The sequence below is a fragment of the Coptis chinensis genome, chromosome 2, assembly GCF_015680905.1.
Source record: "Coptis chinensis isolate HL-2020 chromosome 2, ASM1568090v1, whole genome shotgun sequence".
In the NCBI taxonomy this organism is placed as follows: domain Eukaryota; kingdom Viridiplantae; phylum Streptophyta; class Magnoliopsida; order Ranunculales; family Ranunculaceae; genus Coptis; species Coptis chinensis.
In genome coordinates, this window is record NC_141457.1 from 99,850,020 (window position 1) to 99,863,392 (window position 13,373).

At 36.6% G+C, this 13,373-nt stretch overlaps 5 protein-coding genes across 5 annotated transcripts; 1 reads left to right on the forward strand and 4 right to left on the reverse strand.

Annotated features, from left to right (window-relative positions):
* The first annotated feature begins 477 nt into the window (after positions 1–477).
* LOC147519581 (uncharacterized) lies at positions 478–888 on the forward strand. Its single transcript, XM_086594148.1, has one exon. The coding sequence runs from the start codon at positions 478–480 to the stop codon at positions 886–888; it is 411 nt and encodes a 136-aa protein (XP_086450274.1).
* A 2,151-nt stretch (positions 889–3,039) lies between these two features.
* LOC147519582 (ATP-dependent DNA helicase pfh1-like) lies at positions 3,040–5,653 on the reverse strand. The gene is made up of 3 exons (XM_086594149.1): positions 5,578–5,653; positions 3,905–5,481; positions 3,040–3,810 (listed from the first exon to the last, which is right to left on the reverse strand). The coding sequence occupies exons 1-3, from the start codon at positions 5,651–5,653 to the stop codon at positions 3,040–3,042; spliced, it is 2,424 nt and encodes an 807-aa protein (XP_086450275.1).
* Positions 5,654–6,251: 598 nt separating this feature from the next.
* LOC147519583 (uncharacterized) lies at positions 6,252–6,998 on the reverse strand. Its single transcript, XM_086594150.1, has one exon. The coding sequence runs from the start codon at positions 6,996–6,998 to the stop codon at positions 6,252–6,254; it is 747 nt and encodes a 248-aa protein (XP_086450276.1).
* A 31-nt stretch (positions 6,999–7,029) lies between these two features.
* On the reverse strand, positions 7,030–7,419 carry LOC147519584 (uncharacterized). Its single transcript, XM_086594151.1, has one exon. The coding sequence runs from the start codon at positions 7,417–7,419 to the stop codon at positions 7,030–7,032; it is 390 nt and encodes a 129-aa protein (XP_086450277.1).
* A 3,632-nt stretch (positions 7,420–11,051) lies between these two features.
* On the reverse strand, positions 11,052–13,337 carry LOC147519585 (protein FAR1-RELATED SEQUENCE 5-like). Its single transcript, XM_086594152.1, has one exon. It carries the CDS (start codon positions 13,335–13,337, stop codon positions 11,052–11,054), a length of 2,286 nt encoding a protein of 761 aa, XP_086450278.1.
* Positions 13,338–13,373: the final 36 nt, after the last annotated feature.

Here is a 13,373-nt window from a genome sequence, read left to right on the forward strand (position 1 = left end):
GTAGCATTGGATGGGAACAATGGTTTGTTTCCTATAGCAGTCTATATCACAAGATCGGAGGGGAAAGAGAGTTGGACTAATTTTTTACAAACAATGAAAAGGAATGGATTAGATTGTCATATGTACAAGTTGACATTTGTGTCTGATAGACAAAAGGGATTAATTGAAGCTGTGTCAATTGTGTTCCCTAACAATCCCCACAGGTTTTGCTTTAGGCATATGTACAAAAACTTTAAGAAAGTTTTCAAGGCAAAACATTTAGAGTTGCTAGTCTGGGGTGCTGCAAAATGTTATAAGATAACTGATTTTGATAGGTGTATGGCTCAACTAGAATTTGAATGTCCGAAGCTAGGGCACGGCTTATGAGAGAAAGTGGAGAGTTGGGCAAGGGCACACTTTGATGATTATACAAAATGTGATCACATCACAAACAATTTTTCTGAATCATTTAACAACTAGATTTTAGACTTGAGGGATATGCCCATTGTTCCTTTCTTAGATAAGTATCATACATTGTTGATGTCCTTTTTGTATAAGAGGAGAGATAAGGCAGAAGATTGGGATATAAATGGGTTAGTTATTGCAGTTGTGAAGAAAATAGAGAAGATGATAGAAGACATTCCTAACTGGGATTTGGAAGCAAGTAATAGCAGTCTGTATTGTATCAGGGATGTCAAGTCTGATTATAGATACACTGTGAACATAGTAGATCAAGAGTGCAGTTGTAGGAGATGGCAACTCTCTGGGATTGTTTGTGTGCATGCAGTAGTTATTTTATACAAAATGAGAGCTGATTGGAAAGAGTATTGCAGTTCCTACTTCTGGGTGTCTACATATCGAATGGCTTACAAGGGACACATCAAGCCAATGGAAGATCCAAGAGACTAGCCCAAACCTGTAAGTTACCCTAAACTCTCTTTCATTGATACTGGTGTTGAGCTGTTGAACTAACTAATTTATTTTCACAATAATAATAATAAGGGTCCCTAATAATAAATGAAAGAAAAAACAAAGAAGGAAAATGGACAGTAGTAATAGTAGTAGTAGTTCTTCTGTAGTAGTGTTGTTCTGTTTTGTGTTCTTGCATTAATTTGTGTTGTTGTATTAATTTGTTCTTCTGTAGTAGTGTTGTTCTGTAGTAGGTAACACTGTAGTTGTTCTGTTTTGTGTTGTTGCATTAATTTGCAAGTAACAAGCAAGTGTTGATTCCAAACTTGTATCCAACTTCACACCAAACCAACACTTGTATTTCTTAAATTTCTTAAATTATAAAAAAAAAAAAAATGGGTGCTGAGCTGGTCTTTTTTTCCACATGTATCCAGCTTCATTACCACTCCATATATTTCTTCAAATCAATCAGAAGATGGACACAAGTATTCGTTATGGAATATAATTTAATTTTCTTATAGAAGGTCATCAGACAATAATGAGGATCATATAGTAGTATCTTTTTTGGTTGATAGAAGTCTGTTTGAAATCACTCTATAGTAGTAGATTGATAGAAGTTTCAAATCACTCTGCCAAATTTCAGTGCCATTGCAAGTCCGACTATAATGTAGGGACTTAGTAGCAGAGATGCATATAACTCTGACACTTGAAACCTAGTAGCAGAGATGCATATAACTTAGTAGCAGTAATTTAACTTGAAAACTTACCAGAGAAGATAAGTATATGACTTAGTAGCAGAGATGCATATAACTCTGACAATTCAATTATTATGACAAGTTAAGAAAGTCAGAATTGCTTGTTAAGAGTACACCTTTGAATATATGTGCTTGAAGTTTATAAAGTTTGTTTATATATCCAAAATTTGTGATTTTTGAGAATTTTATAAGGTTTTGAGATACCTTTTTGAGTTTAAGTCATGAGAGTGTTCATAAAGTGTGTTTCTTTGTGACAAGTTTTGTGTTGAGAACTTATAATTCAAGTGCTAAGCTATAGTTGGGGGATCATGGAGTATGTTTCTTTGGTTGAATTTTTGTGTATGGTTGGTAGTTTAACAAGTTAAAGTGCCTAGTAATATAAAGAGAAAAGCTTGTGTTCCACACCAATACTCTTGTTGAAGACTTATATGTAATGCTTGCTTATGAACATTATATGTAATGCTTGTTGAAGACAACTCAACCCAGGTACTTATATCAGTATTACTCTTGTTCACTACTACAAATCATTGTCTTTCTTCTAAAATTAATCATGTTTAGTAAATTCATTATTATAAGTTACCATCTAATTCCATTGTTTATAGCCTTATAGGCTACTTTTCTCAGTGAAAGGTCGGACAAGGGACCCAGAAATCATTTATTTGTATTGGTCTCTAGGGAAAGCACTAAGATGCAACTTGTGTTGTAAGTTGTAACCTTGGTGATTCAAGCTGAAATGTAAACTGAGTGCTAACAAGAATAGCACCATCAATGAAACATTTGTTTGGTTTCTTGTGTTGGATGGTTTTCTGTGTGCATATTACTTGGTTGGATTTGAGGATTTTCTGGTTGTAGTGGAATTGAATTTGGCATATGTTTTAGGTTTTGGAGGTGTGTTAAGTATTTATCTGTACAGGTATAATATTGTTCTTTAGTTATTAATTTCTGTGTTTGTTTGCACGTAGACATCAGAACAGCTATACCATCCACCTCCACACACCAGGGGTATTGGGCGGCCAAGAAAGAATAGAAGGAGAGATGAAGATGAGGAAGCACCAAACAAGAAGAGAAGGAAGTGTAGGTTGTGTAGGACAGAGGGGCATAATTCCAAGACATGCAAAGGCCTCCCTACACAATCAAAAGGTAAGGACACTCATCACTATGTGGTTACATATGACATGTCAGGAATTCTCATTTGTTTGGGACTAGAAATTGCCCGTGACTCTGTCACGAAGCTTTTAAAAATAATTGTTCTCCTAATTGTTTTTTGTTTGTACATTTAACCTTTGTACAACATATTTTGCAAAATCACCAAAAAAATAAATTATTTAAGTTGCAAATTTAAGAAGTAAAATAACCAAAAGACAACAACTTCTACAAATAAGGATGACATATAGGTTTATTCCAACAAAACTTCTGGATACACAATATTTGTAGTGCAATTAGAAGCATCTGGTGGAAGGATGACACTAATTCTTTTTGATGATGTGCATCTTGAGAGGGTCACATACAATTGTCCATGACTGAAAACAGGTGTCTGTAGATCTATCCCAACGTACTTGACTGATTGTCCTTGTGATTTATTTATCATCATTCCATACGCGAGTCTTATAGGGAATTGACGTCGTGTCATTAGAACTGCCATGTCATTAAATGAAGGTGTCAAAGAAATTCTCGGGAGAAGTACCGGCTCACCTGCTTTGTCTCCAATTAAAATCTTAGCCTGAATCACTTTAGGAGCACATTGAATAAGTATTAGTCGTGTTCCATTGCAAAGTCCATTTCTTGGTGCTATATTTCTTAGCAGCATAATCGGGCTCCCACGTTTTAGCTTTAGTTGGAAAGGAGGCAAACTTGAGGGATCAAGTGAATTCAAAAACTCACTTGGATAATCACCTCCATTCGCGGGAGAGTTGCCATCTTTTTCAACTGATTTATCTGCTGCTAAATATTCAATAACATCTCCAGGAAACAATTTTAAGGCAGTGTCATTGATTTCCTTGACATCGTCATTACGTGCAGCTATAATAGTACACTCTCTTAGAAAATCAGCTGAAGTTGTGCCCTCCACGTTCAAATTTGGGTACACAGAGTAAATGAGTTCTTCAAGATTTCTGCAATGTCGTATCCCAGATGGAAGCTCTACAGTATTTTTCGGATTCGTTCCAATCTAAACAAATTAGTTAAACTTAGACAATGAGCTACTATGTAAGAGTATTTGCAAAAATACAGTTCAAAATAAATTGTTAAAGTAGATATTTTGCCTCTTTCAAATAGTTTGCAAAGTCGATGTTATCTGGCTCTGTCATATCAAGCCGCATGTTTTGAACCAAATGCAAGACTTCCACATGTCTCCAGAGCGGAGATCGTCCCAATGATGCAGCGACAAATTCTTCACGGACACCTTTCGGTATAACAGGCAAAGTTTGCCTAAAATCCCCTCCGAGAATCACAGTGATTCCACCAAATGGTTGCTTATTGCAACATATATCCTGGAGCGATTGATCAACAACTTCTACACAGTGTCTATGTTGCATGGGGACTTCATCCCAAATAATAAGTTTCGTCTCTTTAAAAAGTCCGGCTTGCAATGATTTTTTACCAAATCCACATACTGTGTCTTCTAACACATCTAGTGGTAACCTAAATGTTGAGTGGGCAGTTCGGCCTCGAGACAATAATAAAGACGCAATTCCAGAAGAAGGCACCATAATCACGATATTATCGATACTACGACATGATGGTGCAATTGTATTGTATATAAATATTTTTCCAGTACCCACAACTCCATTTAAGAAAAATAATTTTCCTTTAGCATTGTGCATAGAATCCGTCACTGCATTGAAAGCTTGGCGTTGCTCTTCATTGAGACGACTTACATTATCATCTGCCACCTGTTGTAGTCCCTCATACTGAAGTTGTTGTTGCTCCAAAATAAGTCTATTGCCAACTACCTTATTCCAATTTTCTCTCGGTAGTGGCAAGTCTGGGAAATCTGAAAGCTTCTTATCACTCTCAAAAAGGATTTGGTCCAATAAAAATAAGTCGTAGTCTTTTAGTTGGTCATCAGATGGTTTTGAAATGAGAAACAATGTTTTCATCTTGGGTGCAAGATCATCACATATTTGTAATGCAAATCTATCCCACAATAGTTCTGGATGTGTTGGAGTGCACTCTAGAAGGATAACACTGAAAAGTCTTCGTAGTTGATACCCAGTTTGCATCACAGCTGCCTCCTCTAAACACTGTTTCCACTCCTCATCATTTTCCAACAGTCCTCGTGCTATACATGCGGCTCTAAATGTACTATATGGAACACCATCTACAAATTTCAATGATTCAAATGACTGCGGACCCTTTACAACAGTTAACAACAAGCGAAGATAAAAACGTTCACCTGCATTTGGACTTGCAAAATACATCCGACCAATAGCATAACAACTTTTGCTCCTGAGTGTCCAAATTTTCTCAGACTTGTCGTAAACAAAGTGTTGAGGGAATTCTTGATAAGTGTACTTTCTGGCATGTGGATATTTAGCACAACATTCAAAGAATGCATTTAGAGTTGATTTCTGACGCTTAGCTCGAGCAATAATTTCTTCCATCGGTTCTATTGCTTTATAAATAACCCGATGCATTCCAAGCAAGTTGACTACCAAGCGAACAACATTTGGTACCTCCTCATGCATTCTAAACTCTAATAGATGCCACACAGCTTCTGGTGGTCCAATATACCTCCCATCGATGTACTGTTGGATCTCGTCATTCGCTCCAGTTAGCACCATAGTTGTTTTGTCAAATCCCTTGTAAATATACTTAGTGATATATTTGACAGCCCGAACTGATGCACATACTTCAACGTTAATGTGGCAGTCGAACATTTCAGATAGATACGGATTGTACTAAGCGACATTTCGGTTGTCAATGGTATGCTCACCTCTTATCTTGCTTTTGACCTTGTACACTTTTCCTGTGTTGCGACGCATATAAAGAGGGTACCCTTCTCGATCCATCGTTGTCTTTTCAACAAATTCTCGTGGATAATAGAACCTACACTTGCCATCTTGCATACATGGTGCTTCTGGGTTTTCAGCACCACATAGACCATGAATCATGCACTTCATAACGATCTTAAAGAGTGCAGGTTGAGTGTTTGGGTATGGAATCTCGGCAGAAACTATTTGATCCACTTGTTCAGTAGTGCGAATCTTATCCTAATGTTGAAGGAATATGAGAGCGTGCATGTGTGGGAGGTCGCATTTTTGAAATTCAATAGTGTAAACATGTGCCACTGCACGTCCAAACACATCATTTTTTAAGATTTCATTCATTATCGCTTTTCGCTTCATCTCAAATACTCGGGCGACCAACGCAGGTTTATCAGATGTTGTCTGGTGACTCTTAAGCTCATTTTGAATTTCTGGCCAATTCAGATTTGCAGTGACCGTAACAAAGACATCCGGATGTTTATTGTATCGTGTGATCGATCGCCATTGCAACTTGATAAATCTCATACATATGCCTTGGACTCCCTGTATGAGACGATGGCAGAATAAAACGCTGGCCCACTTGATCTAGATTCAGTCCCTGTGCTGCAACATCTGTCAATCCTTAATACAACTCTGCACGAATCTCTGCTTGATGATCTCTGAAATAGCGCAACTTGTTCTTTTCGGTTGAAGCCCAACCGTCAACAACAAATTCTTGGCATAGAGGCCCTACCTGCAAGATCGTTGAATACTTTGTCAGGAGATCAAACAAACCATAAGCATAGTACTGCGTCGGGGTCAAATGCACATCTGTTGGACGATTATTTATGACATCCCATTGGCGTAGATTAGGAGACCAACCGAGTTCTCCTCGAGGAAATAGAAGAACATAATGCAGTGGCAAATAAGTGGGATTACATTCACTTATCCTCTCTAACCCTCCCCCTTTCAAACGAAGAACAATATCTCGCAACCTATCAACCTCATTCCCATTACCTGGTAATACCACAACAATTTCCTCTGTAGATGGAAGGTTATATTGTCGTCGGTCACTATTAGAGCTGTAATGAAGACGGACAGAAATACTATTGTTTGCAGAACCATTTGAATTTAAAATCTCAAAAGCATTCTTATAGAACTTGTAAAAGTCGTTGTACTGAATAAGAGTGTCTTGAATGATTTTTAAGACGTCCCGTGACAAATGAGAATTCCGACTAAGGCGGTGATTCAAAGCCTCATTTCCATCATAAAAGTAAAGTTGTGAATAGACAGGATCCTTTCCTGGATCTGCCAGCAGTGATCCGACTCTATGGTAGAGTCCTCCGTGTATAACAAATGACATTGGACCACGCCCATGCAATACACGCATGTCCGGATTAACACCAAGGCTTGTAAAAGCATTACACGCATTGTATGAAAAAGTAAAGTTGTGAATAGACAGGATCCTTTCCTGGATCTGCCAGCAGTGATCCGACTCTATGGTAGAGTCCTCCGTGTATAACAAATGACATTGGAGCACGCCCATGCAATACACGCATGTCCGGATTAACACCAAGGCTTGTAAAAGCATTACACGCATTGTATGACCGAATGTGCTCACGAAATGACCTTGCATTGGCATCAGATCCTTCATACAATGATTTAAAGGCAGGGGGCAGTTTAGAAAGCAAAGGCAATTTGATATTTCCTTGTAAACAGCACATCCCAAATGTAGGTCTGTTTTTGGTTGACTTTGATAGTTGTTCATCTTTCCAATGCAGGGCATAATAGAATCCACATTGCACATCCATTCGACCAAGATAATGTTGTCTTTTCCGTGGAGTAAGTACATCTTGCATGCGATTCTTTTCTTGGCAAGTGCGTTGAGCCAATTGTCGCCGAGTAGGTACTAACCCTCGTAAGATAGTATGTGGAGAAAGAGTTGAAAAATTAGTATTTCTTTTCCTTCCTGAATGCTAATAGAGAAATTAAGTGTCAAAAATTGATTTAAAGAAACATATACTTTACAATATAAGGAATAAGATGAAGAATATTTCTTTTAGAAAAAAAAAAAAAAAAAAAAAAAAAAAAAAAAACATGAATGCTAATATTACTATATGCATCTGAAAATTGTCAAAAATTGCTTTAAACATAATTAATAGTTTAACCAACAACTTACAAATGAGATAACTACAAAAACAAAAATAGTATATCAAATCTTTACTTCACAATATATATAATAAGAATTCGCAATGCATCTTCGTAGTATTTAAAAAATTGATAGCATGACATGCCCAGTAGCAATTACCTCTCAATTATTAATACATGATGGTTAATATTCCATGAATTAGATGAAAAATTCTTCATACTATGGTAGAAAGAAACAGGTATTTTATAGCTTAGTTTACCAAGATATCATTTTTTTTACTTTTTCAGCTGTAGAGGCTAACAAAAGTACAGAAGAAGTGGAGAAGTGGTATGAATAAAAAAAAAAAATACCTCAATATTCTTAGCATTTTGAACGCGAAATTGCTCCCGAAGTCTTGCTCTATGAATTTCTACTTCTGTTTGCTATACTATTCCTTGTGAGATGGAATGTTGAGAAAGAGCTAAAGAAGTTGAATTCTGAGAAACATTGTAATCATTTATGTTGTTATTTCTTTTAATTCCTCCTGAATGCTAATAATAATATATCGAGCCCGTTACGTAGACTCCACTTAGATAGACTCCTATCTCACTCCAAATCCACGCCATTGGATGCCATTTGCATCTACGGTCACCTTATAATTTCTATTCCTTCTTTCTTTCAATACTGAAAGGGCATTTGCGGTAGGTTGGTTTAAAAAAAATAAAAAACTAAACACCTTACATTACGAGAGAGAAAACCCCTTCTACTCCAATTGATAGATGAAAATTTCAATCCTCCATCAATCGTCCCGCTATTGATCCAGTTGCTACAGGATTCCAGGTAGTCATCTTCTTCTATCATTTCTCTACATATTTTGATGCCCTTTATCATTTCCTACTTTTGAAAATTATTTATGCAACTAAGCAATTTATGCTGGTGGTTTGTTGTTTGGGGTTTCTTTAGTCGATAATATGTGGTTAATATAGAATTTCTGTTGGGGGGAGAGAGCAATTGAGCCTTTTTGTTTTCTTTATGCAAGGGACTTTTGTTGTTTTGGAGGTTTGCTTGAAAAACGGTCCTTTACACTTCTTCTTCAAATTTGTGTACGGTTTAACACTTTCTTATTCTATCCATATTGCATTACCACATCTTCTCATTCCGTACCTTGTTTTTATCATGAGCTAGTATAGATTCAAAAGCCCACACCTAAATATTTTCAAATTCCAATGACCTAAATACTATGTTTGTAAACTGTAGTTATAATTGGATGGAACAACCATCAGTGGTTCATTTAGAGGCGGTGGGATTATGAGGACTGCGATACACATAATGAAAAAGAGATGAGAGACATCAGGTCTCCAGCCAGAGTGTATTGGATTTGCCCTGAACTTATTCATTGCTAGACTAGACAAGAAGAACCACTGCCATTAGTTCTTTGCTTTGTTTTTTGGTTTTATTGTTCTTAAATGGATCTTTAGCTTATATGGCAAAGCACTTGAGAATGGGAATTTGTCTCCTGATTTTCAAGGGATGGTGGTTCAAATCCACCAAGATCCTCCAATTTTGATCTCACCTATATACTGTTGTTTCTATTACATAAGTGTTATTGTGGTGTTTGTTAAAGCTAACGAGCTTGCATTTTGTAGCAATACCAAATTTTAAGTTATAAGCACTTTACACTGATATACACGAGTTTCGTTCGCCATTCTAGCTAATTTTCTGCTTTTGAAAAGAAAGTAATAGACTACACGGATATTGGACTTTCGCCAAGGTAATGTTCTCAGTAACCTGTGCACAGTACTTAGTGGCATACATTTCTTTGTTTTCTTATTTAGGCTTAATGTAGGAAATAAGAAAGTAATATAATGATTAATGAAGTATTTGAAAGTTTGTTTGTCCTCCATCTGAAGACACTTATTAATAGTATGTGATATGAGCTACTTCCTGATGTTATTATCTTATATTTCGAGACTAAAGTATACTTAACTAGCTAAGTGAACCTCAAGTATACTTGATTATTCCTAAAATTGACATGTTCTTTATTTTTTTTTTTTTTTTTAATTTTCACCAAGAATAGATTATGAGGCTTATTCGATAGAAATAATGTGGGCAAACAAAGAAGAGGAACAAGGTGGAAATGTTCCCCACACCTGACACCAGATGTTAAAACTATGACGTATGATACCATCAAACCATTAATTGAATATAATAGGCCTTCAAATGAACATTAACAGATAAAGCAACACATACATCGGCAGTTACTGAATAAGTTTAGATCAAGAGGTCCCACTAGAATACTAGATAAGAACATAATCACTAGGATAACAATGTTTGTTAATCTCCTTCCAAGGAAACTCATCACACTCTATCAAGGTAAATACTATCTAGCAACACATACATCGGCAGTTACTGACACCAGATGTTGGCTAGCCCATCTTATCTAAAATCTTAATATTTAGATTTATTACCTTGCCATTTGGAAATTTGGACCAACTAATTGCAAGTAAAAGCTTCATCAGCAGGATCGAAGTCCCAGAACCAATTGAATGTGAAATGTAACTTTAACTTTTGGAGTGTTGGGTTATATATATTTACTATACATACTGTATTTGCCATTGTCTCCCGTAACATTTAATTTGAACCGAGTCAAGATTATAAAATCCTCATGGAGAGCACTCGACAATGGATCTTTAGCTTATACAGCAAAGCACTTGACAATGAAAATTTGTCTCCTAATTGTCAAGGGATGGTGGTTCAAATCCACCTCAAATTTTGATCTCTTGATGTAACCTATATATTGTTGTTTCTATTTACATAGGTGTTCTTGTTGTATTAAAGCTAACGACCTTTTAATTGCAGTATAAATTATATTGACGACGCAAGCTGATGTATTATGAATGTCGAAATTTGAGAGTACCAAAAAATATAAATGGTTGTTTAAGAAACAGAGCACTTGTTTGTATATGTAGGAGCAATAAAATAGCTATTGAGAGTTATTATTCACTTGATCGAGATTACAAAATCCTCTTACACAGTATAAAAGGCCAATACCGAGAATACATAATCGACTAGCTTTTTGAGTACACAAAATTGAAATCTAGATCACACAATCCTCTCATGATTAGGCATATTGGATGCTCTGTACGTGCTAACTCTTTCCCTTTCAAGCCATCAAAATATAGAAAGGGGTCTTCTATGCATCTCCGCTATCAATAATATTTGTTGCATCTTCAGTACTACCTACCCCTGTCAATGAGTGAACAAAAATTAGACCACAATGAAAAATAAAACTGAATAACAATTAGAAATTTATAATTATAGAACAGTGAATAGTAAATTTGCACCTTTGCTCTTTTTATTTGGATTATCGGGACAAGTTCTTCTGTCATGAGTAGTTCTCTTTTTACAACATCCGCACATCCTTAAAGTTGTTTGCTGGGAGATCTCAAGTGGCTTTTTGAATCTACCCGAGCCGCTCTTTTTCTTATTTTTCTTTCTCCCTTTTGTTTGAGAAATATTGGGATTCAAAAGCAACACTTGAGGGCTGGCAACAATAGGTTCTTCTTCTTGAATTACTGCATTTGGCTTCTCAGCTGCATCGTGTATTGAAAACCTTTCTAGCAAAGTGCCTATCGCTTCTACCATCATTCCAAATTTCTCAACATCCTTTGCAGCTTCATAAACCACCTGATTAGCAAGATGAGACCCATGCATAAGTCTTAGCACATCTGAATCTTCAGCACTACTCAGTATTACACTCTTATCCATAACTCGGTATTGGTTTGATCCTTTCATCCATCTTCTCAAAACCCATTGTTCGGGTATCTCATCAATATCACGGTGGATAATTACCTTCAAAACATGTTCACAAGGAATTCCCATGAACTCAAACCACTTGCATTCGCACGAGCCATTGCTAGTTGTTCGGTTGAAGATCACCTTCCAGATTTTTCCATCACCTTTTTTATTTTTTCTTGATGTCATGGTATAGGAGTTGAAGTCATTGCCGCGTTCTTCACTTAAGAGTTTGTAAGTCATGGCTTTAGAACATTTTTCTTTGAATTTATTGTACACATTTCTTGTATAAAGTGATGCCGCATTCTTTAAGAGATATTGAGAAGCATCCACAATCCGATCTTTGTGCTCAGATTCATAGTCTTCCTCCCTTTCCCTTCGAGCAATTCTCTGCAAGCATTTCTCATTTTTGTGAACAAACTCAACTAGAGTAGTGTCAGATGTAAAGTAATCTTTATAAAATCCATTCATTCCTTCACTACGTCCAGTAGTGTTCATTCCAGCAAAAAAAGTATCTAAGTGGTACACCGGCACCCACATCTTTCTAATATCATACATTTTCTTTAGCCATTCATGTTCCACTAGATCGTATTTTTGCAACATCTCTTTCCACTGCATTTCAAAAGAACTTACATCATAAGTCTGATGCAGACAACAATCCATTGCATTTTGAAAAGTAAAATACACATGCTGCAAATGCTCAGGAAATTTACTAGTGATATGCCATAGACAAAACCGATGTCGAGAGTTAGGGAATACTTTGGCAATAGCTGTTGTCATCGCTTTGTCCTGATCGGTAATAATGGAAACTGGGGCACGACCACCCATAGCCGCAAGCCAAGTCTTGAACAACCACAAAAAACTTTCTTCAGTTTCATCTAGTAAAAGAGCACAACCAAACTGGATAGACTGAAAATGGTGGTTAACTCCAGTGAAAGGACCGAAAGGCATCGAATAATAGTTTGTTTTGTAAGTGGTGTCGAAACAAACAACATCTCCAAAATGCTGGTACTGCATACGAGAACGCCCATCTATCCAAAAAAAATTCACACCCCTATTATCAGTATCGGACTCTATGGCATAGTAAAACTGAGGATCTTCCAGTTGTTGCTGTTGAAAATAGTCACATGCTGCAGTTGCATCCATTTCCTTCGGTGTTTTGTACCTCTTATATTTGGAGTTCAAATGATTATAGCAATTTCTATCTTTGAAGCCGGCTGTCTCTCCAAATATTGATGGAACTTTTCCTATTGGTAAGTTTGCATCATCAAATTTTTCAGTTAACACTCGAGCAACCAAAGGCATAACCTGCATCGACCTCATTTGCCCCCGTTTTAATGGAGTAACCATCTTGTGGGGATGAGTATTATCAAAACATTTCAATACCCAGGTTATATCATCTTTCCTAGCAACTCTAAATCTTGCTTTGCACTCACATTTAATTGTCGAAGTGTTTCTCCTTTTTATGTCATTCTCTCCATTGCCTTGTTTCTTGGTGTGTGTCCCCTCCTGAGCACAAACCATTTCACATACAGTCACTGAATCATCACCACGGGCTCTCTTTTGTGTACTACGTACTCGAGTTTCAAAACCATTTTGTCGACCAAACTCAGAATAGTATGACTTTGCATCCTCCAAACTTCGAAAAGTCATACCTACTTTGGGCATTCCCAGTATCTCCACTTCTTCGTTAGGAGTTTGAATAGAAGAACACCCATGCTCATCAAATTGGGTATCATGCTCGAAAACTAATGTTTCACCGTCACAATATTCTATTGTCTCCACGTCATTGGTTGGCGAGTTCATCCTGGATACAACAAATGAGTTTTTCAGATGAGATAG